The sequence below is a fragment of the Mesoplodon bidens genome (assembly GCF_964165515.1).
Source record: "Mesoplodon bidens genome assembly, chromosome: 2".
NCBI classification, from domain to species: Eukaryota; Metazoa; Chordata; class Mammalia; order Artiodactyla; family Ziphiidae; genus Mesoplodon; species Mesoplodon bidens.
In genome coordinates this window covers 105245225-105272011 of record NC_138177.1, presented here as the reverse complement: position 1 = coordinate 105272011, position 26787 = coordinate 105245225, and the positions used below count along the sequence as shown (strand labels likewise).

At 41.0% G+C, this 26787-nt stretch overlaps 1 protein-coding gene across 7 annotated transcripts in view; it reads right to left on the bottom strand.

Annotated features, from left to right (window-relative positions):
• Positions 1-26787, bottom strand: part of TGFBR3 (transforming growth factor beta receptor 3) — a 200822-nt gene that overhangs the window by 163079 nt on the left and 10956 nt on the right. For 6 of the 7 annotated variants that reach the window (XM_081226552.1, XM_081226551.1, XM_081226550.1 and 3 more), the window contains exon 2: positions 13407-13586. In XM_081226552.1, coding sequence (XP_081082678.1) covers positions 13407-13467 — 61 coding nt within the window. In that variant the 5' untranslated portion in view covers positions 13468-13586. Of the gene's footprint in view, positions 1-13406; positions 13587-26787 lie in introns of those variants that run through there. The other variant, XM_081226556.1, reaches the window with a different exon arrangement.

The following is a 26787-nucleotide window of genomic DNA, read 5'->3' as shown; positions in this document are numbered from 1 at the left end:
TGCTACAGATTCTGTGTTCTTTTCATTCTTTTTTTTGAATTTTTGAATTTTATTTATTTTTTATACAGCAGGTTCTTATTAGTTACCTATTTTATAGATATTAGTGTATATATGTCAATCCCAATCTCCCAATTCATCCCACCACCACCACCACCCCTGCCACTTTCCCCCCTTGGTGTCCATACGTTTGTTCTCTACATCTGTGTCTCTGCCCTGCAAACTGGTTCATCTGCACCATTTTTCTAGGTTCCACATATATGCGTTAATATGCAATATTTGTTTTTCTCCTTCTGACTTACTTCACTCTATATGACAGTCTCTAGATCCATCCATGTCTCTACAAATGACCCAATTTCGTTCCTTTTTATGGCTGAGTACTATTCCATTGTATATATGTACCACTCTTTTCATTCTATCAACGGCAATCCTAACCCCTCTCTCTCTCACTCAGATATATTTAAATGCAAATAACCATGGTTAGGGTAAACCTGAATCTTGTCTTTTTGAAGAAAAATCACTCTTTAAAGTCAGCACTTTAACTATTAGTAGTAACATTACTCATGGTATCTTACAACTTAACTGGGATATACCAGCAAGTCTTGACATTGTGGCACAGAATTACTTTCTAAAATAAAAGTGTAATGAAATGGAAAAACATAATGCAGCAAAGAAAAATCACAGTCATGTATTCATTCAAAGGCTTTATTCCCAACTTTAAAAATATCTTTCATGATTCCTCACAGCTCTGAGATCCACTCTATCAGGTTGCCTGGGGACCACCTGCAGAAAGGGTTAAAAGTCAAGTTGCTGCTCCATGCTTGCTGGCTGAGGAGGAAGCAGGTTTCCTGGAACCTCAGGATGGCCAGCCTCACACAGAGTAAACAGAGCCGCTGTGCACTCAGGAATAAATTCCTCAACCAGCACATACTCTCCTGAGGTTTGCATGTAAGTTTTTTCCAATAGATTCCAAGTTGAGGAATAAACAGAAATAATAGATTTTCTTGGGCCTTCTTGAGTTCAGGAAGATCTGACATTATCATGAAATAGCTCAGCACAGTCCTCTGAAATTTTTCATTAGAATTCTTTTCTCCTGAATCATGTTAATAAAGTACAATTTGGCCTCGGATTCATACGTAACTACTTACTCACAAGCAGCTCAAGCCCAGAAGGACGGGAAAAGACACTGAGGCCTGTCAGTAGGAGGCAGGGCCAGGCCCAGGCCCAGGAATTGTCAGATTGCTGGATAAATGTTTTCCAACGAAGCTATATATTGCTTAGAAAAGAGATCCCTTACAGAACACTTGACTGGCTCGGAGATAAGTCTGAAATACTCTTCTCTGCTTTCATTTTCAACTGCCTACACTGCTCTCAGAGTCACCAGAACTGGCACTTGGCTCAACAAGCCTCAAATATCTCTCATCTTTAAGGGGCAGGGACTTCCATTATTTTTCTATAATTCATCAGGTTGAGCTAATTCTAGGTATTATTATTGTATAACATATGTCAAATGTAACAAATTAATGTAAGTCTATTTTTCTCCTCCATACGTACAGTATACTCTGAACTTATATTGTGTGCACTTGATTTCAAACTGAGATTTTTGAGCACCATTTTCCAAATGCAGTAGCAGTTTGCTGCCCTGGGCCGGCCAAACAGAGGAAATGAGGAATCTGATTTGTTTTATTTTAAGAGGAAAAAAAAAAAAACCTACTTAAGGCCTGATCCTGGTACCTTTTGAACAGTTAACATTTGGAACCTAAACTGTTTCATAATAAACAAGAGCTCCCTTTCCTCCCTCCAAGAAGAGACCCTTGGGAAGTATTTATTTAGTTAATGAATGTTAAGTAATTGTGTTTTACTCACAAAACAAAACAAAACAAAAAACTTCTAGAAGGTGCTCTTTGGGCTCCCTAGCTCTGCAAGGTCCATATGAGCTCCATCAGCCACGAGCCTGGAGCAGTAAACTGGGAATTTAGGGAACAATGTGACCACAAGCACTTCTCCAAAAAGAAAAACAACTCCCCTCTTGGCCCAACTCCAAAAGGCAATTGAGCAGGGTAAGGTCCAGGCTAATCTCTGAACAGCCTCTCTGCCAACTTTCTCCTACAGTCATTAGGTTTTTCAGCATGGGCTTTGCAAATGATCTAAAACAATTAATTAGTGCTTTTGAATTCACCCCATACCATTAATGAAACATTGCCAGACAGCCTTTGATAACATATTTCCAGAGCTCATTAAACGTGGCAAACCAGAGGACACAGACTCCCCAGGCACCCAAGAGGGCCAGGCTGAGACCTGGTTGTTGACAGTGAAGCCATGCTGGAAACGATCCTGGGGTGACAAAGTGGGGGGCTGCTGGGGTCAGGCCCTTAGGGTCCTCCACAATATGCCAGACCCTGCTCTCAAATTATATCATTATCAGGCTCTTAAAGTTCAAATTATTCTTTCACCCTAAAGACATTTTTTTCTTCTAATGAGTGGAAATTCTTAATTTGATACTTAAAAGTTTTATATTGCTTCTAATCCACACCTCCACACCTCCATACCTCCATCCCCCAAAAGACTGGTTTTAATTTTTTAAAAGAGGGGGGAATGAATAATAGTTTTGAAAACTAAATATTAGAATAAATCTTGTCCCAAAATTCCCTTCTTTCAATCAAAGAGTCCTGCATAATCCAAGATTTCCCACTCCCATAACCTCAGTCATGTGAGAAATCTTTCGATTTTTTTTACTATCTAATGCCACACAGAATTCCAGGCTGCTCTACATGCATGGCCAGCAAGATAAACACATTTTTGGGAGGCCTAGAAAAAAGCTAGCAGGGGGGCAAGAAGTAAAAATGTTGCTGCATTCCTCTGGACTTTTCTGTTCCAGTTTCAAAAACAGAACGACCACCACCTGGGGCTTGTGGCAAGCTCCAGAGCCAGACTTAAGCTCCTTATCGCTGCCCACCCACCCCAAAACCCACCCCCTACCACCCCGCCGATGACAGTGATGAGATCTGAGAAAGCAAATCAGAAAATTTTACAAACTACGCAGTGGCAAAATAAATAAACAAGTTATTTTAAAAGACAACTTTTCAGGCACAGAGGTTAAATCTTCGCAGTGTCTTATCCCAATTTTTAATAAATACGATGTTGATGCTTAATAAATATCAAGAACAACTTTGGGGAGTTTTTTCCCTTCTGTAAATTGTTAATTTTTTTAAAGTTCTAGCCTAGAATCTGATTACAGGAATAAAATAGGAATCAGTGAGGAAGCCAGAGCTAAAACCTAGAACAGCGGGCCTTCCCTGGTGGCGCAGTGGTTGAGAATCTGCCTGCCAATGCAGCGAACATGGGTTCGAGCCCTGGTCTGGGAGTATCCCACATGCCGCAGAGCAACTGGGCCCGTGAGCCACAATTACTGAGCCTGCGCGTCTGGAGCCTGTGCTCCGCAACAAGAGAGGGCGCAATAGTGAGAGGCCCGCGCACCACGATGAAGAGTGGCCCCCACTTGCCACAACTAGAGAAAGCCCTCGCAGAGAAATGGAGACCCAACACAGCCATAAATAAATAAATAAATAAATAAATAAATAAATAAAACTAGAACGGCTCCAGCAGAAACGGGGTGTGCCCCACCTAACATTCCGGGGGTTTTTTTGTTGGTTTTTTTTTTTGCGGTACGCGGGCCTCTCACTGTTGTGGCCTCTCCCGTTGCGGAGCACAGGCTCCGGACGTGCAGACTCAGCGGCCATGGCTCACGGGCCTAGCCGCTCCGCAGCATGTGGTATCTTCCCGGACCGGGGCACGAACCCGTGTCCCCTGCATCGGCAGGCGGACTCTCAACCACTGCGCCACCAGGGAAGCCCCCCGGGTTTTTCTTAACACCCTTGTTAACCTACCTCAACTCCCCCTGTTATCCAGTCAGCTGGTACCATCCCGCATTACCTAGAGTCTCCTCAGTCACAGCTGCCTGCACCAGTGTCCCCATGCTCTACTAAGTCACGAAGCAAGAAATGGGAAAAGGCAAAAGAGGCACATGAAAGGAAGAACTGAGGGAAAATTCCTTCTTCTTATAGCTACAGCCATTATTTCAAGGTGTGGCCCCAGCCAATAAAGATGCACCTGGTGTTTGCAGGTGCACCACACCTACAGCTGGAGAGCTAAATGTGTCTGTGGAACTCACTCCCTCAAACCAATCTCCCTTCCAGCACATGGATCCCTCTGACCTAAATGAGTTCACTGAAAGGTTTTCAAGGTAGCTGTTTCAAAGGCATGCTAAAACCAAGCTCCCTTTATGACAGTAAGACTTTTTCTAGAAGGTGTTTGCAGCTTCTGTGTTACAATTTGTGCATAGAGAAAACAGATGATCTATGCTGTCAGATGTGGTCCTCAGACCAGCAGCATCAACATCGTATGGGCCTGTTAAAAAAAATACGCATTGAGTAATTAAGTTAAAAAAATAACACATACAATTCAATGGTAAAAATATATATATATGCAGTTTGTTACCCTATGAGAACTGAATCTGCATGTTAACAAGACCCCCAGGTGATTCGTACACACATTAAAGTTTAGAAAGCACTGGTCTAATGTCTGTCTGTTTATAACTTCCAACTCCAAAAGCGAAATGGGTATACCACTCTCAGGCAAAGTAATATGAATACCCATACTATAAAACATATTTTAAAGTAATTATTTGCTCTACAGAATAAAGTTTACTGTAAGTATCCAGCTCCTTGCTCACACCTAATATGTAATTTAATTTATAAAAATGAGTTTACACACAACACGCTTATTTACTATGTAAAGCTGGATGCAACTGTATTTCTCTGAAACACTAGTTTTGCTATAAGAAGCAATTCTGCAAAAGGTGGTAAAACCCTCAAAATCCATAATCCTGAAAAACAGACCACATGTGGAATGAAAAGGATGAGACTTGGAAATCAGGACAGTAGGTAAATTAGGAAGAGAGGGTCCAGGCTTTTAAGACAGTGATTTTTCGAGGACAGTCATTCACAGCGCAAAGAGATTTTCTTTAGACAGTTTGGGGGGTTGTTCTGTGTTTTAAGATACAGTTTTTACTGTTACATAGAAGTAATTATCTTTACTATTAAGTTATGGCATAGTATTCCACTGATATATCAGTCTTATAATCTCCTCCTCAAAAGGAACAAATTGAAAGAAAATCATAAAATCATTCTTAATTTCATAAGCATTTCACTCCCAAGGGTCTTGCCTTCTAAAATCTGATTCTGGCCACCATCATCTCTTGCCTCAATTATTACAATAGCCACCAGCCAGTATCCCCAAATGCACCATTACCCAACAGTCTATTCTCAACACTGCAGCCAGAGTAACCTTGTTACAATATCCTTCAGATCACACCATTCTGCTGCTCAAACTCTCCAATGGCTCTTTCTCACTCAGAGTAAAAATTTAACAATGGCCTACAAGGCTATATGCAGCCCTACACCTGTCCCCCAGGTAACCCTCTGACTCTTCACTCCAGCAGCCACCTGGCCTGTTTACTTGGACTTGGGTACTTCAGACAAGCTCCCACCTCAGGACCTTTGCACATGCTTTTCCTTCTGCCTGGAGTCCTCGTTTACCCAGATATCCACTTAGCTCACCTCCTTCAAATCTTCGTTCAAATGTCATCTTCCCAGTGAGGCCCTCCCTGATCACCTTACTTTAAATTGTACTTCCCCAGGAGTAATTCCTAGCCCTGTTGCTTTTTCTCCACTGAACCTGCTAAAATATGCATAATTTTTTGTTTCTGGTCTCTCTCTCTTCACTAGAATGTAAGCTTCAGGTGCACAAGAATTTTTGTCTGTTTTGTTGATTGCTGTATCTCCAACACCTGGAAGAGCGTCTAGAGTGCTCAGTAGATGCTTGCTGAATAAATCAATCAACACTTTAGGAAACAACCATGTTAGGAGGTGGAAAAAACTCATTATTTGCACTAACTCCAAAGTATCCCCTTTCTGTGCCACAGAAGCTACTAGCAAAGTACCTGAGACCTGGTATGCACTCAAAGCTAATTCACCAGACTACAACCTCCCACCTAAACATAGCAGTATTTAAAAGTTGAAAGAAACGGTGAAATAATAAATGGTTCCTTCGTCTAAAAAAAGAAAGGGGCAGGTGGGAGCTATGTGGCATTTTGTTTCACCAAGCAGCAACAAAATGCCAAAGTGGGCCACACAGATGCGTCCCGCTGGAACAGCTCATCGCAGGAGCCGCTCTAGCACCACTGGAAGCAACAGAGCAGGCACTGACTCCAGAAGCAGCTGCTCTGCTCTCTCCTGAGGCCTTCGCCACCTGAGCATCTTTCCGGATGGGGCAGGAGGGTAGGGAGGAAGGGAGGTGTTACTACTAATGGCTCATCTATCGTCCAGACCAGGACTAAGTTATTCAGGCACATGAGGACAAAGAGAAGCAACACAAAGAACTCAGAGCAGTCTTATTGGAACTTTTTCCTTTTGCCATAACTACACCACTTATCACTATATGGTTCCCTTCATTGCCCACAGAGAGAATAACTTTTTTTTTTAATCAATATTTTCCTTTGAAGGCAGTAAGATTTTCCACATTCTACTCTAGAATAGAGTAGAATGTTTTTGTTTGTTTTTTTTTTCCTTAAGATTTCTCAGAGTTGGCAGGATAGGACAGGAGAATAGCTGGGCCTCAGTCCCCAGAGCACCTGCTGCCTAGTCCTTGGAAGAAACATTCTGAGAGCAAGTGCATTTTTAAGCCTTCTAGAATTCTGCCTGATTTACAGTGTCCTCTCAGAGAACAAAAATATGATTATCTGGGACTTGAGGATAAATCTATTTTAGGCCACTCTGGCAGAGAATGTTTTAAAGAGAATGAAAGTCAGCGGTTCACGTGGATGCAGTGCCGGCCAGGCCAATCTTCCAAGACAGGCAAACTGTTCCATGCCTTGAGGCCCCCATGTGCAGGGCAGGTCCTGAGGGAAGGCACCACAGTGAAACACTTCCTGGAACCCGCCTTGTTCCTACAACACTTCCAAAACCAGCACTTGGAGCTCAGAGCTCTAGCAGTGATTCAAGGTGGTCCCAGAGTAGGAAGGTTTAGTTATCAAAGCAAACAAGCTGAGAAAGCCTAATTTCCCAAATCCACAGTGTGAGAGTATAAACCCTGAGCAATTAAACAGCTATGTGGTCACATACAGATAGCTCTGTCCTGATGGAAAAGTTGATCAGTGTTTACAAAAATGCCCCATCATCGGTACCCTAAAATAACCCAGATAAATCAACAATTCAGAAAGCTGGGTGGCAATTATACAGTCTAGGATAAGGAAGCAAAGGAGAGAGAAACCTGGGTTCTGTGGACCTGTCTGACATCAAATCTATGTATAATCTTACTCACACTCTTGGTAAATATCTTTCTCATACTATATGAACATCTGCTTACCCAACTATCTATTTTCCTTGCAAATGAAAAAGAAAAATGCCTTTTATTTGATATCGTATCATATTCCACTTCTGTGGGTGGAATATGCAGGGGAAGGTAATCTTTGAGAAATGAACTCATATTTTTCTTGACTACAGCTAACAGCCCCAACTCTGTGTGTGTGTGTGTGTGTGTGTGTGTGTGTGTGTGTGTGTGTTGTTTCTGTGCAAAACTAAAGAAAGGGAGGCAGGGGCCTCATCGCGCTAGGTGTGCATGGTCCCCCCAAAGAGATCACTACCTAAAATGCTGGCCACGGTACTCACTCTGGGACATTTAATAACATTTCTTTGCCTTTAAAATAAATAGAAAGTTGGCACCCTGGTGAAAGCTGGCATCACAACTGACAATATCTTTTGCCTATGAATCCAAAAGTGGAATTAAACACAAAAGTGGTTATAATAACCACCTATAAACAATAATAATCACAGACCAAATCAACTAGCTGTGTCCAAAGACTTAGGGGTTAGCAAGAGAAGATCCTTTTGAATTTGCTTTGAACCTTCAAGTCTATTCCTCCTCTACCCTTTACATTCCCTGGTGGCAGCTCCCACCGGCACCCTCCCCCCGTTTCTGCCATTATGAGTTACAGCCTCTGACCCCTCAGTTGGCAGAGCAGGGAAACTATGGCAGAACCACCTCTGTGGTCCTCAGGCCATTGATCTCAAGTCCAAGAGAGAGAGTGCCAGCTCCCTTTGGGCAGCACAACGGAAAGAACATGAACTCTGGGTCTGCGGCCATGCTGCCACTTACTCATCGTATGACTATTATTACCTAAAGGACCGTTTTAACTTTTGTAAAAATTTGTCTCTCACTATATATGACATTTTTCTTCTCTAAGCCTCAGTTTCATCATTTGTAAAATTAGTATAATAATAATGGTAGGGGTGGTGGCAGTAGTAATAATTACAAAAACGGTGATAATGATGAATACCTACCTTACTGGGTTTCTGTAAGGATTAAATGAACTGATCGGTGCAAAGTACCCAGCAGAGCACCTGGCTGCATTGTTTCAAGAGGTGCTGAGGGGCGCACCAAGACTCAACAGTGCAGTTCATCTGCAGAAGTGTGCTGGGTTCGGGTTCGATCAAGAGGCAGACCAGCTTTCTAAATTGCTTACTTTCTCTAAAGCCCCTTAGTGCCATTCCATACATGAAGAAAACAACCCTGCCCACACAGGGACTGCTAGGAGAATCAAATGAAACACCAGACATGAAAGCATTTTGGAAACAATAAAAATAAAATGATATTATTATGTTTGGCCTCCCCTCAAGGCTGCCAGCTTGTTCCATTCCAAACCAAGTATTAACCAGCTAGTGTCTCTGCTTGCTGTCCTACGGACCCAAAGAGTTCAGAGCTTTCTTAGCAGGAAAATAGCTCCAACTAAAAATATCTCTATTTTCCTGTGGACTGTACCTGGAATTCCAGGTACATCCTGGAATAAAGGTAAAAAGAAATGAGTTTTTTCAATAGAAATAAATGTGTGTGCGGGTCATAGGCAAGCATCCAAAAGGATGCACCTAGGCACCAAACGGAAACCACGGAATGAGGGAAAGAGCCAGGCCATCAACACTGGCCAGCACAGAGGCCAGCAGCGTTTCTGCAGAGTTCCCCTCAGCAGCACCCCTTTGGCCTGACACAAGGGACCGGTAGGGCACAGACAAGTCCATCCCCTCCTACCAAATTGTTTTCCCTGAATTCTCCACATGCGCCTCTTTTTCTCATTATTAAGGCTCCTGGGAACACAGCCCTACCTAACACTGGCAAGCCTCAGAGGCAGCAGTTAATATGTTTTAAAGATGTGTAGCAGAACAGTTTTTAAAGTGAAAACTTAGTGAGCCTTAAGCCCACAGGAGCAAGCATTTACCTTTATAACTTCCCACTTTTCTTAGGTACATTACAGGACCTAAGATAAGGCACCAAAAACCTAAGGTAATTTCTAATCAGAAGGCATTATGGTCCTTACACAGTTCTTGTTCACCAAGAGCATGGCCCTCTCTCCCCACATGCTGTACAATAACCAAGGAACAAGGGGGGGAAGGAAAAGTATGAGTTTTGTCAAAGCAACCACTAACCCTGGGCTGTGGCTTCTGCCTCCGCCTCCTTCACCCTCAGCCACAAGCAGGGAAGGAAGGCTTTCACTGAAGGCGCACACACGGGCACCTACTGTTCCAGCTCAGGCTCATTTTAGGTGCTGTGCTGTGCTCTTCTCCTCCCTGGCCACATGTCTAAAGGAGGCCTTCACCCCTTCTGCTGCCAAGAACTCTACAGTAGAGCTCCACAGCCCCGTCAGTGAAAGAAGAACGTGAATAAAGAAGGCCCATTACTTGAGGGTCTTTCCATTCTGATGACTTACATACGTCTCTTCTGAGGCCAAAGGGGTTTCATCGAGAATGTCTCACTGGTGGCTACTCATCTGGTATTGAATCAATCAAGGGAAGAGGCTCAATCATTCCCCACAGAGTGTCTCCTACGTAGAGGCTCTACTGGAGTGGTGGATGGGCTGGAGTCTAGAGCCACATTGCCTGGGTTCAAGTCCCTGCTCTGCCACTTATTAGATATTTTTTTTATAAAATGTATTTTTTAAAGATTTATTATTTATTTATTTATTATTGCCTGTGTCGGATCTTAGTTGGGCACGCGGGATCTTCATCGAGGCATGCGGGATCTTTCGTTGCAGGGCGCAGCCTCTTCGTTGTGGTGTGCAGGCTTCTCTCTAGTTGTGGCATTCGGGTTTTCTCTTCTCTAGTTGCAGTGCGCAGGCTCCAGGGCGCGTGGGCTCAGTAGTTGTGGCACGCAGGCCTAGTTGCCCCACGGCATGTGGGATCTTAGTTCCCTGACCAGGGATCAAACCCGCACCCACTGCATTGTAAGACGGATTCTTTACCACTGGACCACCAGGGAAGGCCCACTTATTAGTTACTGAGTCCCAGTTTCCTTGTGAGTAAAATGCAGATGATGATAGTAATACTAATACCACCTCACAGGGTTTTCTTATAAAAACAAAATAAATTAGCTGGCAGACAGCAAGTCCTAGCTGAATGTCAGCCTATGTGCCAGGCACTGTTGCCTTTGTAGCCAAGAAGGCCATATTCTCAGTCTAACTTTGTGAGGCTGCAGTTTGAATTCTAAGATTAAACAGTGCATGCTTTTGGCTACAGAGGGATGGAAGAAGAGAGAATCCAAACCTCAGAATGAAATCCACAGCCTTGTTCTCACATTTAAGGTCCTCCACAATCTACCCCCATCCTTCCTTCCAAACAGACCCCCTCTACATTCCCAAGCAGTTCTCTGGGTCATCCGTTCTTTAAAACAACATCAAGCACCTAACTGCCATGTTCTGTGCTAAGCACTGTTCTCCCCTCTGCTCACCCCAATGGCTTTCCCTTTCTAGATTCTGCCTGGTCTTCAAAACAGAGCTCAACACCTAGGCTTCCACAAAGCCCTCCCCAGCTGCTCTAATCCACTCTCCTGACCCCTCTGAGGTCTTCTGGCTTTTCCTCACCATGCATTGATTATTTTGTTATATGGTTATATTTTATATGCCAAACTAAAGTATAAGCAACTCAAAAGAAGGATGAATCTTACATTTCTTTCTATATCCCTAAGTGACTAGTACTGTGCTTTGCACTCAGCGGAGACTCAGTGAATAAGTGATTTACTTGACGCTTCAAGAGGGCACAGACGACACACAGCAAACCCATTATCATTTTTTTAAAACACCTTTCTGATCAAGACTCCCTCATAGTGTAGAGATTAAAGGCTCAATCTGTAGACCTAGACTCAGTAGGTTTATGGTTAAATCTGCCACTTAGTAGTTGTATGACCTTGAGGAAGTTACTTAACCTGTCTATGCTTCAGTTTCCCTATCTATAAACTGAGAATAAACAAAGAACCTACATTTATTAGGGAAGTTATGAGGATAGAATGAGATAATACATTTAAAGCACTTTGAACAGGGCCTGATACACAATAATTAATTAATTTATTATAAATATTCATTATTATATTATCTTCTACTATCTTCTTGAAATTCAGCTCATGCAGAATGCCCCAAAAAAGTATTTTGCAAAGTATGCTGAGCCTATACAGAAAGCTACTGGATGTCAGTATTATATACAAAACATTTCTCCCTTCTTCTTCATTCATTTGGCCCATCAGTTTGTTCAAAAAAGCATCTCTACCTCTGTACTATTGATAAGTTGCCTCAGTTTGTTATAAAATCTGTAATTCTACTGTACCTTCAATCTTACTGTACACTTCAGCAAAGCTTTCAGTGTGTACACAACTCAAAAAAAAGATTTTACCAGTGGCTTGAAAGAGGAAGGAAGGTCTCAAGCAAAACTGATTCACTATCAAATACATCAAGGCTATACAGAACCACCAAACTCACCACATTCCTATGAAGTACCTTCTTAAGTTATGTTTTTCATCAATGAAAGCAGAAAATTCTGCCTCAAACCCACCAGGTATAATTATACATCTTGTCATCAAAACAGCACATTTTTCCATCAAGCCATTTCTCTCTTTTTTTTCTACTACTTTTCAGTGAGATTTTAATTAAGATCAGTTTTAATACACAGGCTAAAAGGCAAATAACTTTTCAATCATGAGACAAAATGAAACTGCTGACAGAGAGAATGGGCAGTTCAAATTCACACACCAGCCTTCAAAAAAAACAAAAACAAAAACAAAACTAGCAACTTTCTCTCAAGGTATTTGCAACAAGGGGGACATTCTGCTTTCCAGTCTCATAAACCAGTTTCTGCAAACTGGCTTCCACTCAGTCTGTGCCTGCATATGACTCCTGGTCTGAGTCAACTGGAGCATTAATGGTGATCCTGCTTCTTCAGTATAACGCAGAGGTGAAGAGCAGAGTTGTGACTAAGTGAGCTCATGAACTAAGAATATCCTTGCTCATTGTTAGAGGCTATAATTGTTTAGCACAGTACCTGGCTGCAGTGCACACTCAATACATGGTTATTATTATCACTCTCATGTCATCTGTATGTGCAATTCAACAGCTAAAACCAAGAGGCTAATCATTTTTTAAGTCAATGTGTTTCTTCTTGAGGCCAGCCAGTTTCCAGAACTGGCCCAACAAATTAGTTCTATGTAGCTCATTATAGAAGAGACACAAAGCAAATTATAACAAAATAGAACAAATTAAGTTTCCAAATTTGTTAAGTAACCCTGACTGCCACACTAAGACCTTGCCTAGGGGATCTGACACTCTTATTTAAGTTACAATGTTCCAACCAAATCATTTGCTTCTTCTTATCTCTGACCTCCTATTCTGATGGCCTCTAGGAAGCACAGTGTATTTCTTTACATTTTTAATTTTTTTATTTTGTTTTGTTTTGTTTTGTTTTTGGTCGCACCACATGGCTTGTGGGATCCCAGTCCCCCAACCCGGGCCCTCGGCAATGAAAGCAGAGTCCTAACCACTGGAACTCCAGAGAATTCCCTCTGTACTTTTTAAAAAATTACTTTTTAAAAAATTACCTGAAATAGGCAAAATTAAATATTTCCTAAGTAGCCTATGCTAGGAGTGTCACCTCTATGTAAAAGATCTATTTATTTTGTAATAAAGAACAAAAAGGCTTTCTTGAAATTCTTATTTATGACAAGAAAGTAAATGTAATCTATGCATGTAACAAAATTAAGTGGTATTAAACCGCATATTCTCTAGCCACCTCAACACTGAAGGTGAGTTAGGTATCTGTGTTACTGACATTAGAATGTCTAGCACTTGTCTAGTAAAATATAACATGGGCAAACATACTATGTATCTGTAGAGTAGTCAAATATTTTATTTCCTTGAAGAACATAAATACTCAAGTTTTGTATAAATATCCCATGTCCTAAATGTTTCTAAACTGAAGAGACTGAAGAAAAATATATCCAAAAGAATATAATGAACATGCAATTTATATTATGCAACTTACCTGCAGTTGCTAAACAGGAACTCATCAGGGCAAACATGGCAATCACACAATGAGAAGCCATTTTTATTTCTCCAAAAGTGTGTCCCGTTCAGTCACCTCAGACTGCAGTTCTTCAGATTATAAATAATCTTTGCAGATTGGAAGTGGCCTTAAAATCTTTCTTTCCAATTTTCAAATTGCCTATAAAAATAAACATTTTAAGAAGAAAACTTAATGCAGGTATTTCTTTCGATAAATACACATCAAAGTGAAATGAAGAATTTCTAAAAAGTATAAGATAAATTTATCTTGTGTGCCTAGACAGCACTCAAGCAAATGTTGGGGGTGCAGGGGAGGTAATTACCTAATAAAGAATTTTATAGCAAATACTTCTGCAAATACATGCTCTTTTGACATTTTAAATCTTTGGTTTTATATAAAATTTTCAAGAGTATAGAAGAAAATCAAGGTACACTATAATATAACATCATCAGTTATAAAATAATCAGCGACACTTGATACATGAACTCCCTAGTGCCAGCAAAAAAAACATAAACAACTCTGATTAGAACTCAATCTAAGATGCAAACTGTCATATATAGGATGGATAAACAACAAGGTTCTACTGTATAGCGCAAGGAGCTATATTCAATATCCTGTGATAAACCATGATGGAAAAGAATGTGAAAAAGAATATATATGTGTATATATATATTCAACCACTTTGCTGTATAGCAGAAATTAACACATCATTGTAAATCAGCTATATTTCAATAAATTTTTTTTAAAAAAGAACTCAATCTAATGTTATAGTGACAGAGTTATCACAGGGATCAAATTGAAACACATTTAGAGTCAACCTGAAAAAATAAAGAACCATTAAAAGACAAGATTCTTATTTCAACTGTTTGCCAACATTTTAATAAGCAAAAATGTCTCTCCCTGTCTCTCAACCCCATCTGAGACTATCTGGTTGCATGACTAGAGGATCCAGAAGGTCTTTTCTAAACTTTTCCTATCCAGAGCCTTGAATGGTGAGTTTTGTGAAGGTGTGCTGAATTGGAATATCCTCCTATGGCCCTAAAGATCACCTCATTTAGACACTCCAAAGTATTTCCAGCCTTATCTCGTTGAGCCTGGCACAACCCATAGAAGTTGCAATTCAACAAATGTTTACTGAGCACCTACTATGTTCCAGGCATTGTGTGAGGACATGATTCCTGTTAACAGGAAAAAAAATTATCCAACAACTGAAAAAAGTATAAAGACCCTGCCTGATCTAAGCCCTGGGCAAGGCAAGATCACAGAGTTTCTAGGACCCACCTCAAACAGCTAGAGATTGCAGCCTTGTTACCCTCATCCAGAAAATTGCACCCCCAGAACCAGTTTGCTACCTTTAGAGACAAAGCCAGTTTGGGCACTTGTAGATACAGTAGAAAAATATAAAAACAATGGAAAAATGAGTTTCTAATCAAATGGTCTTAGTTCACTGCATCAATTGTTAAGAGAAAGATATTTAAAATGGTTCCCTGCAGCAGTAACACTAATGGCCCCTGAGAAGGAGAAAAACAGGGTGATTGGGGAACAGTGGTGGGAGGGGGCAGGAACCTTTTCACTGAACTCGCATTTGGGTTTTACAAGTATTACCTACCCAGAAATAACAATAAAGTCCTAATTTCAAAAATAATTTTTAGATATGCTTTAAAACTAAACTATTACATATGCAGGAGGCACTGCAGTTCAATCTTGGTATGACAGTGATTTTAAAAGCCTAGTATGAGTAAATATAGATTATGATGGCAGTTAAAAGGTCTGCCTAAGTGTGGATCCACTCTGCCACGTACCAAATGGGTGATGTTGACCAGAATACTCTTCATGCATGAAACTATCCTATGGACTGTTGTGAGGATTAAAGGAGTTAATATATATACATTGCTTACAACAGTGCCTAGCACATAATAGACAATGAATAAATGTTAGCTATTATTATCATGCTTGTCCATTCCCTTTGAGGTATATTTATACAAAGAAAGTGGAGAAATTAGGGTGTGCTTATTGACATAATTCGTAGCTACTGGAAAACCAGTTTAGTCTTTTGTTTGCTGCTAAATAAATACTATAATGGACACAAAAAGGAGATAAGCTAAAGAGTGGAAATTGCCAGTCAAATTGAGGCACAATCCATTGGTGGCACAACGGTCTTATCTCAAAAACTGACTAAATTATAGACACAATTTTGGACACCATAAAATTGACTTCAATCATCCCTTTAAGTCCAACACTTCTGTCACCATAATTCCATATCACCTCAGATGTAATGGAAGTCTCCTCTGTTAACCTAAAAGTCAATGACAGCAAAGAGAATTTGTCCCTATTTTTTTCCCTTCAAAGAATTAGATTTCCTGGGCTTCCCTGGTGGCGCAGTGGTTAAGAATCTGCCTGCCAATGCAGGGGACAAGGTTTCGAATCTTGGTCCGGGAAGACCCCACATGCGCGGAGCAACGAAGCCCGTGCGCCACAACTACTGAGCCTGCGCGCCTAGAGCCCACGCTCCGCACCAAGAGAAGCCACCACAATGAGAAGCCCGCGCACCGCAACGAAGAGTAGCCCCCGCTTGCCGCAACTAGAGAAAGCCCGCGCACAGTAATGAAGACCCAACACAGCCAAAAATAAATTAATTAATTTAATTTAATTTTTTTAAAAAATTGGAGTTCCTGAATGGATCAATAAGAAAAACTCTAAAAGAATATGCTATTTCAACAAATGCTAAGGGCAACTTTTATAAAGCAAAACCCTGTAAGGAGATTTCAGAAGAAGATGACTTCCCAGAGGATTTTTATGGTGCATACAAACTATATAACCAGCACGAGGCTTGTGGGAATATTTAGTGAGCTTGTGTCACCCCCTGCCCACAGCTGCAGAGGCTCTATGGAGCTGTGCACGTTAATCTGGGGCTTAAACCAGGTCTGAATGAACCTGTGGGAAAGAAAGGCAAACGGTTCTATTAAAAATATAGACTGCAAATTGCTGACAAGAATATTGGGTAATTATTAAAATGCAGCAATTACAGATACAATAAAGCCAAGCTAAACAGTTTGATGCCCAAAGGCAAACCACAGCAAGTTTACACCGGATCTTAAAACATCTCCAAGGAAGTCCAAGACAAGTTGAAACTTACACACTCCTACTTCAAACAAAGAGGGAGCTTTTCTTCTTTTAGCTTAAAAGTCCCTCCATAATGTAACTTGTTCAAAAAGAAAATAAACTGCACAGAATTTTTGTCTAATCTTCCCAATGTGGTGACAGGATCCTAAGGCGGAGGAGAATAAAAAAAGGAAGCATGTCGTTCCATTCAGTGGAACTCCAGTTTGGGCCAAGACTTGCATACATCAGCGCCTTAACACATGACTTAGGGATCAGTTCCCCAACTAGAAGAATGCAGGATGATCAAAGGCTTTGGAAAAGTCACAGATCTTGAATAAAACTAGGGAAATACAAACTCTTCTCCTTCTCTGAGGTTATATCACACTCAGTCTGCAAAGACCAGGGACTCGCCACTCTGGTTTTCTGACCTCACTGTATCTCTTTGGACTTTAAGAACTAAACGCTTCCTTTAGAATATAAATAGGGTACTCTGAAATCCTGAAAGAATAATTTGGGGTCTACTGTGTAGTAGTCATTTCGCCCACATTTCAAAGTAATGTATTCCATTCAAAGTGTACCAGAACTTATAGTATCTGCAAATGAACAGAATACAATTCTGAGTGGGACTTTAACGGATTTTTTTAAAAAAAAGAATGTGATACTAATTCTTCTAATTTCCTCTGTATCTATTTCTAAGGCCATTAAACTGTGTGCTGCCCCACATTCTCTAGTGATCCAACAGAATTCACAGGGAAAGACCATGATAAGCTGAAAACCCCTACCCAAACAAGTCCCCCAAACCATCCCAGGGTTAAGCTAATGTTCAAGAGGAATTGGTTGGGAACAGTATTCCCTGGGTTGACCAGGATGTCTTTTAAAGAGAAAATCTTGCTCTTAGTGGAAAAATGTGGTGAAATGATGTCTGGCAATAGGCTAAAAGCCAGCAAGAAAAATTGCTAACTTCCCCTTAGATGGCTAACACAGTGGCTATGAACATGAGATTATTCAAAATCAGAACTTAAATTAGCTTCCAGCCAATCAATTTCTCAATTAAAAGAATTAGCATGCTAAAGATAACATGAACAGCTTTTAAAGTTAGAAGAAGTCAACAGGATTCATGGATGAAGAGGAGCCCAATCTCCAAGCCCAGCACTTGCCCCAAATAATAAGGCAGAGTCAAGACTAGAAACCAGGTCTTTCCATGACCAGCACCCTACCTTGCAGTTCCAGGTCTGTTGCCACAAACTAGGAACCATTTTCTCTCCCTCCATACTCAATCTCTGGAAACAGAATTTTTTTTCGAAGAGAGGGGGAAGCCTACCATGGCTGCCACCAGACATTGGTACTTCCATGTTGACATATGTACTCTGCACAAATCATTACTGATCACAAACTGTGACTTGACTTCAGAACTGTGGGTGGCGGCTATAATAAATAAACAATCCTTGGTGATGTTGTATGACTCAAGTTCTGTGAAGATGAAGCACAAATCTTTGCATAATCATATCTTAACACTAAGACTGTTTAGCCCCCAACAAGGAAAATATTCAACAAATGTGAAGATCTTAAAGACAGAGATATATTGAGTGGAATAAAAAATGGCCATTCCCTAAACTCAAATAGTAAATAACACCTGATTTTCTGGTACCTTCAGTATGAAAAGGTTTTCTATCAGATCATTAAATTGTTTCTAGTCTGGTCATTTAAGTGAATTTTTTTGAGAAAGGCATACTGTTAAGTCTGCAAATGGTTAAATAAAAGCTGGTAGAAGAATTGTTCTGATGGATATTCAACATGTAATTCAGGGGATTTAGAAAAGAGGCAGGATGGAGGACATCAATATCTAGCTTGGCAGCCTGTACAAAGGGGTGTGCAACATGTAGAACAGATACTGTTGTTTGTCCGATGACATTTGGATGCCCTTTAAGACTTGTACATGGAGAGAGCAAAGCCACCTTACTGAGTTGCAACTCTCAGATTTCTCTACTACACAGAGAAACTAGCTACTTCCAAATCCCCATTTTCAGACAGATTTGGCACAAAGAGGAGAAAAATCCTGGATTTGGATAGGAAATCTTTGGAATTGCATCTAAGTACAATCAATATTCAATAAATATTTACTACTAGGAGCCAAGCACTGTTGAAGATACCAAGGAGATAGCAGTAAAAAAAAAAAAAAAGAGCCAAAAATCCTGCCCTCATGGTGCTTATATTCTAGTAAAAGTAACACCATTTAGTACATTAGGCAAGATATTTAATTTCCTGAGCTTCATTCCTCCCTTCAGTAAATCTTTATTTATTGCTCACTCCATGCCAGGCAATGGGAATATAATGGCCATGAAAAGAGATATGTTCTTTTACCCTCATGGGCTTAAAGTGTGGTGGGATAAACACAAATATGTAATTATACACTATGATAAGGGCCCTAAAGAAAAGGTATCCACAACCTGAAGGATAAGTAGAGATTTAAAAGCTCTGGTGAAGGATGACATTACAGTAGAGGAAACATTACAGGTCACTGATGCTGAAGGGAGCAGCATGGCTGCAAAGTCAAAGGGAAAAGAGAGGAACAGGTTCAAGAAAGAGTTTAACCAGAAAAGTGGAATGATCCGATTACGTTTTTAAAGTTTCCCTGGTATAGGCACTATGGAAAACAGTATGGAGGTTCCTCAAAAAATTAAAAGTAGAACTACCATATCATCCAGCAATTCCACGTCTGTGTATATATCTAAAGGAAGTTAAATCACTGTGCTAAAGAGATATCTGCAAACCCATGTTCACTGCAGCATTGTTTACCATAGCCAAGACATGGAAACAACCTAAATGTCCACTGATGAATGAATGGATAAAGTAAATGTGGTATGTACACAATGGAATATTACTCAGCCATAAAAAAGAAGGAAATCCTGCCATTTGCGACAACATAGATGGACCTTGTGGGCATTATACTAAGAGAAATAAGTCAGTCAGAGAAAGGCAAATACTGTAGGACACATATGTAGAATCTAAAAAACTGAACTCTTAGAAACAGAGAACAGATTGGTGTTGCCAGAGGTGGGGGTGAGGGGTGGGAAAAATAGGTGAAGGTGGTCAAAAGGTACAAACTTCCAGTTATAAGATAAATAAGTTCTGGGGATGTAATGTACAACATGATGACTATAGTTAACAATACTGTATTGTATATTCTAAAGTCGCTAAGAGAATGAATCTTAAAAGTTAACACAAGTAGGGAATTCCCTGGTGGTCCAGTGGTTAGGACTCCATACTTCCACTGCAGTGGGCACGGGTTCAATCTCTGGTCAGGGAACTAAGATCCCGCATGCCACATGATGCAGCCAAAAAAAAAAAAAAAAAAAAAATGTTTACATGAGTAAAAAAAAAAATTAACTATGTGAGGTAATGGATGTTAACTAAACTTACTGTGGTGATCATTTTTCAATATATACATACATCAAATCACTATGTTGTATTTTATGCAATGTTATGTGTGAATTATATCTCAATAAAACTGAAAAAAAATTAATTAAAAATAAATAACAATTTCCCTGGGTACCATGTGGAGGAGAGACTGAAGAGAGCCCAGAGTGCTTGGATGTTCAGTTAACACTCTGACAGCAGGTCAGATAAGAAAGATGGTTTGGATCAGAATGCAGCCTCAGTTTCTTCATTTGTAAGAAAATAAACTAACCTTACCTACATCACAGGGCCGTTACAAGAATCAAATGAAATTGTACACATAACAGCATAAAAGCTATCATTACTTATCCTTAGCAGGTCATCTCTACCAAAGAGAATTATTATCCTGAAGCCTAAGAAAGTCCCAATATTCTATGGCTGCCAGTGGAAGGAATAAAAAAAGGAGGATTACTCTTGAACTACCTATACTTGTGGATAGGAATTCCACATGAAGATCCAGTAAAGGAAGACAGGAAGCACAGACGGTACAAGATGTGCAGAGAAGCTGGGCTCTGCTCTCCCCTGCCCTTCTAGGGCCTGGCCCACCCTCACTGCTGTTGGTTACAGAGAGTATAACCAACACATCTCTGGCCCCAGCATCCTTAGTTTTCTTGGGGCTGACCTTCAGTCAGTCCTTAAAAGCCCTCTGTCTATCCCAAGCACAGCAGACCTCACTGCCCAAGGAAAATACAGCACAGAGGGGAGGGTGGGCATGTACACATCTCACAAGGTTGTGAAGACCAGGTTTTGTTCAAGTTCACAAACTAGGACAGATTTTACGTATGTATGTATGTATGTATGTATGTATGTATGTATTTGTAAGTTAGGTCTTCACTGCTGCGCCCAGGCTTTCTCTAGTTGCGGCGAGCGGGGGCTACTCTTCTTTGCAGTGCAAGGGCTTCTCATTGCAGTAGCTTCTCTTGTTGCAGAGCATGGGCTCTAGGCATGTGGGCTTCAGTAGCTGTAGCACACGGGCTCAGTAGTTGCAGCTCGTGGGCTCTAGAGCGCCGGATCAGTAGTTGTGGCACACGGGCTTAGTTGCTCCGCGGCATGTGGGATCTTCCCGTACCAGGGCTTGAACCCGTGTCCCCTGCATTGGCAGGTGGATTCTTAACCACTGCGCCACCATGGAAGTAGGACAGATTTTTTTTACCCACCCGTGCAGTATTCCAGGAACTACCTTTCACATTTAATATTTCTGCATCCAAAGATTTCTGTTGCTTATAATTTTAAGCTAGAATTAATAGAGAACTATTCTTGGGGTTCCAAACCTGGCTTACCCAGATGTCTTACACTGGACAAGTCATTTAGCCTCCATCACCCCCTCATCTGTAAAATAGTAATGATATTTTGATTGTAATATATGAGACAGAATATGGGCATGATACCTAAAACAACACCTGGCCCACACAGTACATATTTTTAAATAACAGTCATTGCAGTTATTATGATTAAAATACATCTAGTCTTTGAAAAAAAACCAAGCAAACTACCAGTAACAAGATAATATAAATAACAGTTTACATCAAAGTTTGTATTAATTTTAGGATTAGACTTTGTCATCTAGAATTTCAAAAATTCCCTTCATCACCAAAAGATAATGATTCCAAACCTAATATATTAGTCCTAAAGATAGTCCTAATATTGCAGTGCTGTTCCCAAAGGGTAGTAAAGCCGCTGCCTCAACAGCTCTGGCGTTAAGTTACAGGGATCTGGCTACATGGCCCTCCTCAGTTCTACCTTATGATTCCCAAATTAGCTTCAGGGGTTTAGCCTGGGGGCTGCGGAGCTCAGCCTGGCACTGCCACCAAACTAACCCAGCTGCCTAGGGAAAGGAATCAGCTATCACCAGAAGGGCTTATTAAATCACAAAGCTGCAATTATTCCAGCAAAGTCAGCACAGCTGAATATTCTCAGGCCCTAGCAAGCACCAAGCCATTAAAAAAAGCTTTGGGGAAAAAAATTTAAAAATAAAACAACAACAAAAAAAAGCCTTTGGAGAAGCTACACCTTCTAGACCTCCAATAGACTATTTTGTACAATATGTACTAATTTACTAAACTATTTGATTCACATCTTTATTTATATTTGCAGGGATTCTGCAAATATATGAATTCAGAATAAACACTCCAGCAACAGACTATTTTGCTAATCACAATTAAGCACATTTTTTTATTCCTCTCACTGACTTCCAATATAAAATTCTTTCTCTTGGGTGGGGCTAATCCCTCAACAGATACGTTTCAATCACTTAACATATTATTTGGTAAGGAAAGGGCTCAGCAGCCCAGGCATTGTGAAACATTAAGAATTAAAACCCTTAGATGGTTGCCCACTGCGGTCAGGATAAAGACCAGAACACTTTGCATGGTTGCTGGGTGTTGCCAACTTAGTCCCACCTCATCTTCTGCATCTTCTCCAGCTATGCTCCCCTTAATTCAGTTTTACCAAAGGGCCAAGCCCTTGCTTCCAGAAGCGATGTTCACGTTTTGCAACTCAATGACCCTCCATGGTCCCCCTAATATGGTCAATTTCAAACATCTTCAAGGCCTCAGGTCTTTGTATAAGTATTACTTCTTTGAGGAGGCCTCCTCTGATTCTCTCGAAGTAGAACGTAGTGCAATTCAACCCTGTTGGTAAATCTCCATGTAATTATTTCCTTCCAGGTATGGTTTTCGCACTCATCTGTTCACTCCAGAAAGAGGGATGACAGTCTCCCTGGCTCACTTGGCATACAGTAGGCATCCAATGAATGTACCATATGGATCGCAAGTATAAAATACTATCTTGTACATTACAATGAGAAACAGTATGAAAAGATGGTGAATCATCAGAACATTTCTCAATAATAAATGATAAGCCAACAAGTAAGAGTTGTATATAAGAAAGAACCTACACCTCAGGCAGCTTCAAAGGGACAAGAGAGGCAAGAATTCTGGCATCAACATGTGCTACAAGCTCAGGCAAGTCACTTCATTTGGGGCTTTAATTGCTTCACCTCTAATATGAAGAGATTAAACAAGAAAATCTTTTATTCTCTACCTTACTTATGATTGCCGTTATAAGGACTAACAACTAATCCTGAATCTCTCCTATAAAATGAAACTTCAAACACACTTGTGGAAATTTGAAATGCATGATCATGTAATGGCTAGCAGGAATGACAACAAAACTAGAAAGTATTATCCCAGGAATACATTCAACTTGACAATGTAAGTGTAAATAAAATACTAATACTACATTAGCTATTTTTAACACACAACTTATAGAAACAAAAAAATTTTTAATGAATTATCTTACAAGCAAGGCAAGCAACCACAAAACCTGAATTTTGTCAGATCTGCCCATTTCATCAAAACTGCCATTTTTATTCCACTCCTCCAACTCCACGAAATCTATTTGTTCCCCTCACCTCATTCCAAAAGCCACTTCTGAACAATCCCAGCCCACTGTAAACACTGTCTCCTTAAGATCTTGTGTATGATTTGTTCCATGTTATCTTCTGCTCAGAGCCAAGTCAGAATGTTAGAAATAGATAACATGTACTCCAAGCCTTTAATTTTGCAGATTAGCAAACCAAGAATTAGAAAGGCTCAATGATTGGTCCACTGATACACAACTTGTAAGTAGCACAGCCAAGACTTATCCACAGGCTGCTTTGTAATTATTCTGTGGTCATTCCCGTGTTTCTACAACATTCGCCTTCTGATTAGAGGCTAACACCCTGCTTTCTTCTTCTGACCTCACAAAACATCTCAGTTAACATCTACTGAACACCTGCACTGTTTTTCACAATTTCTCATTTCAACCTCTCAACAACCCAAGGAGACAGATGCCCTTAACTCCACTTTATAGTGAGAAAAGTGAGGCTTAAGATGCTAAACCACCCCCAAGGTCACCACCTAATAAATCCTGGCACCAGGATTTGAGCCCAGGTCTGTCTGATTCCACAGCCTATGCTCTTAACCACGACAAACAGGAGCTCCTCCCCTATGGACACCAACCAGGCCCTGCACATTCACTTTCTGACAGGGGCAGTCTGATTAGATCTGACATAAGGGATAAGTTATTTTGTTTTGAAACCACAGAGGCAAGGCTCAATCAGCAGTTTTATTTTACTTCACTCATTCATTATTTATGAGCACCTACCATGTGCCAGGCACTGTTCAGGGAGCTGGGGACACAGCAGTGAACTAAACATGACACTGTTTTCATGGAGTTTACCTTCTAATGAGAGACAGACAATACATAATGTGTCAAATGGTGGTAAATCCTGTGAAGGAAAAATAAAGCAGGTTACAGAGAAAGAATGATGAGAGGAGAAATATTATTTTAGATAGGGTGGTCAGGGAACGTGTGATATTGTGATTTATAAGAAATATGTAATTGGTCTTCATCCTGTTTCTGGCACAAAGCTCTTAAAACCTTTGGAATTTCCTAAGTGACAAGAGAGAGAGAAAGGTGTCTTTTGTTATGTTAATGAGGTCAGTTTTAGACCCCACCTAAAGATGGGGGGGGTGGCTGTCAGGAGAACTAACCACGTGATTAGAGGATCAGAAATTTCAGTCCCACCCCCTCCCCCTACCCATCCTCAGGAGATTACCAGTGGCCAATGATTTGATCAGTTGTGCCTATGTGAAGAAGCTTCCATAAGAACCCAAAAGGACAAGGTCCAGAGAGCTTCTGGTTGGTGAACACATGGAGGTGCTGGGAGAGTGGGGCACCTGGAGAGGGCATGGAACCTCTGTGCCCCTTTCCCACATACTTTGCCCTATGCCTCTCTTTCATCTGGCTGTTCCTGACTTATATCCTTTTATAATAAAGTGGTGATCTAATAAGTAAAATGTTTCTCTGAGTTCTGTGAGCTGCTCTTAGCAAGCTAATCAAGTCCAAGGTGGGGTTATGGGAATCTCTGATTTATAGCCAGCCTGGTCAGAAGTACAGGTAACAATGTGGACCTGCGACTGGGACTGGTGTCTGAAGTCCAAGGAGGAGGTCCTGGGAACCTCCAATCTGCAGCCAGTGGGTCAAAATCCCAGGTAATAACCTGGGCTTTTGACTGGTGAATTAAGTGGACAGTGGTCTTTGAGTCCTTAACCTGTGGAAGATGATGCTATCTCTGGGTGGATAGCAGATAGTGTCAGAGCTGAGCTGAATTCTTAGACACCCTGCCAGTGTCTGAGAATTGCTTGGTGGTGTGGAGGGAACACACTCCCCCAAAGTGGGATCAGTGACCAGAACCCTTTTCAGAAGGACTCTCAGATGAGGTGACATTTGAGCACAGTAACGAGAGGTAGAGCTATGAATACCCGAAGGAAAAGCATGCGAGACAGTGGGGATAGCAAGTGCAAAGGCCCTGCACTGACAGCATGCTTGGTGTGTTCTGGGAGCAGACTACAGTATAGTATAGTGGAAAGGGTGGGGACCCAGCCTACCTGGGTTCAAACCTCTGCCCTGCCTCTTTCCATTGGTATAACTGTGGGCAACTCAATAAACACCTCCATGCCTCGTCTATAAAGTAGAGATAATGATTCTATTTCCCTAATGGGGTTGTTATGAGGATTAAGTAAGTTAATAACATATAAAGCACTTAATACCTCATATGTTCTCAGGGTTCAGGAAATGGTAGCTTTGATTTTTAACTAGGTCATTGACAACAGCTCCATTCAAGACAATTTACTTTCAATTTGATGGTTTTGAATCCCAGGGTTAAATTATGCTGTAGCTTTATACATGGCCAATAACATCCTACTAAGCCTCTGACTTCCTTGGCTGGGCTTCCTGTCCTGATGAGGAGGGCTCTGTAGGAACCATACTGATGTTATCACAAAAAGAGAGGGGGGCAAATGCCTCTACCATCACTGTTACACTAACATCAATGAGTTCTACACCCAACCTAACCCCCACCCGCAAGAACTGGATGCTTCTTCGGAAGTATAATTTACCACCCCTTGGATTTAAGTCATTGGTTTCAAGGGACCAGATCCCCACCAGCACCACTGAGAGAAGCAAGTGGTAGTTTCTTTTTTTTTTCTTTCTTTTTGGCCGCACCTCACAGCATGTGGAACTTCCCCAACCAGGGATGGAACCCGTGCCCCCTGCAGTGGAAGCGCAGAGGTCTTAGCCACTGGACCACCAGGGAAGTCCACAAGTGGTCATTTCAACTGCTGTCTTGAAAAGGGTTAAAACCTCTCTGCAAAATTAAGACAGTAATTTAATTTTTAAAAAATCCTTTCTCCAATGTCCTTTTTGTCTAACTAAACATTTCTTTTCAAAGAAATAAGAACATCAAAGCAAAACTTAAGAGTCTGGCCTGGCAGTCTCCAGACTGTTCCTTAGAGTACAGCCCCAAAGCAACTCTAGAAGGTCCAGTGAGCAGCCCTGTAGATGGGCCCAGAGCCAAGGGAAGATGTCAGGGCCACAAGGAAACTCCGCTCCTCCGCCCCATACCCTCTCCCCCAGCTCTTTTCTTTAATGCTATGTTTACTTTTCATCTTTGCAGTCCGATGGGTTAAAGGGCAAACCACAGGCAGAGAGAAACCACAGCAAGCCCTAGCCTTTTAGAGGTAAACTGGGAGTCTTCCCAAACCACTTTTAAGGCTGAGGAGAATCCATGGTTGCTGCTTCAAGTCAGACAATTAAAGATCAAGTCAGACAATTAAAGAGGTCAGTGTTCTAGTCTGACAGGTCTAGAATGAGGCTTTTTAAAAATCAGATTCTCCTTCTCGACATATCTGATGGTTTTCCCTTTTTAATGCCATAAATGTACATTTAACTGGATTTATAAGAAATCCACAAATCT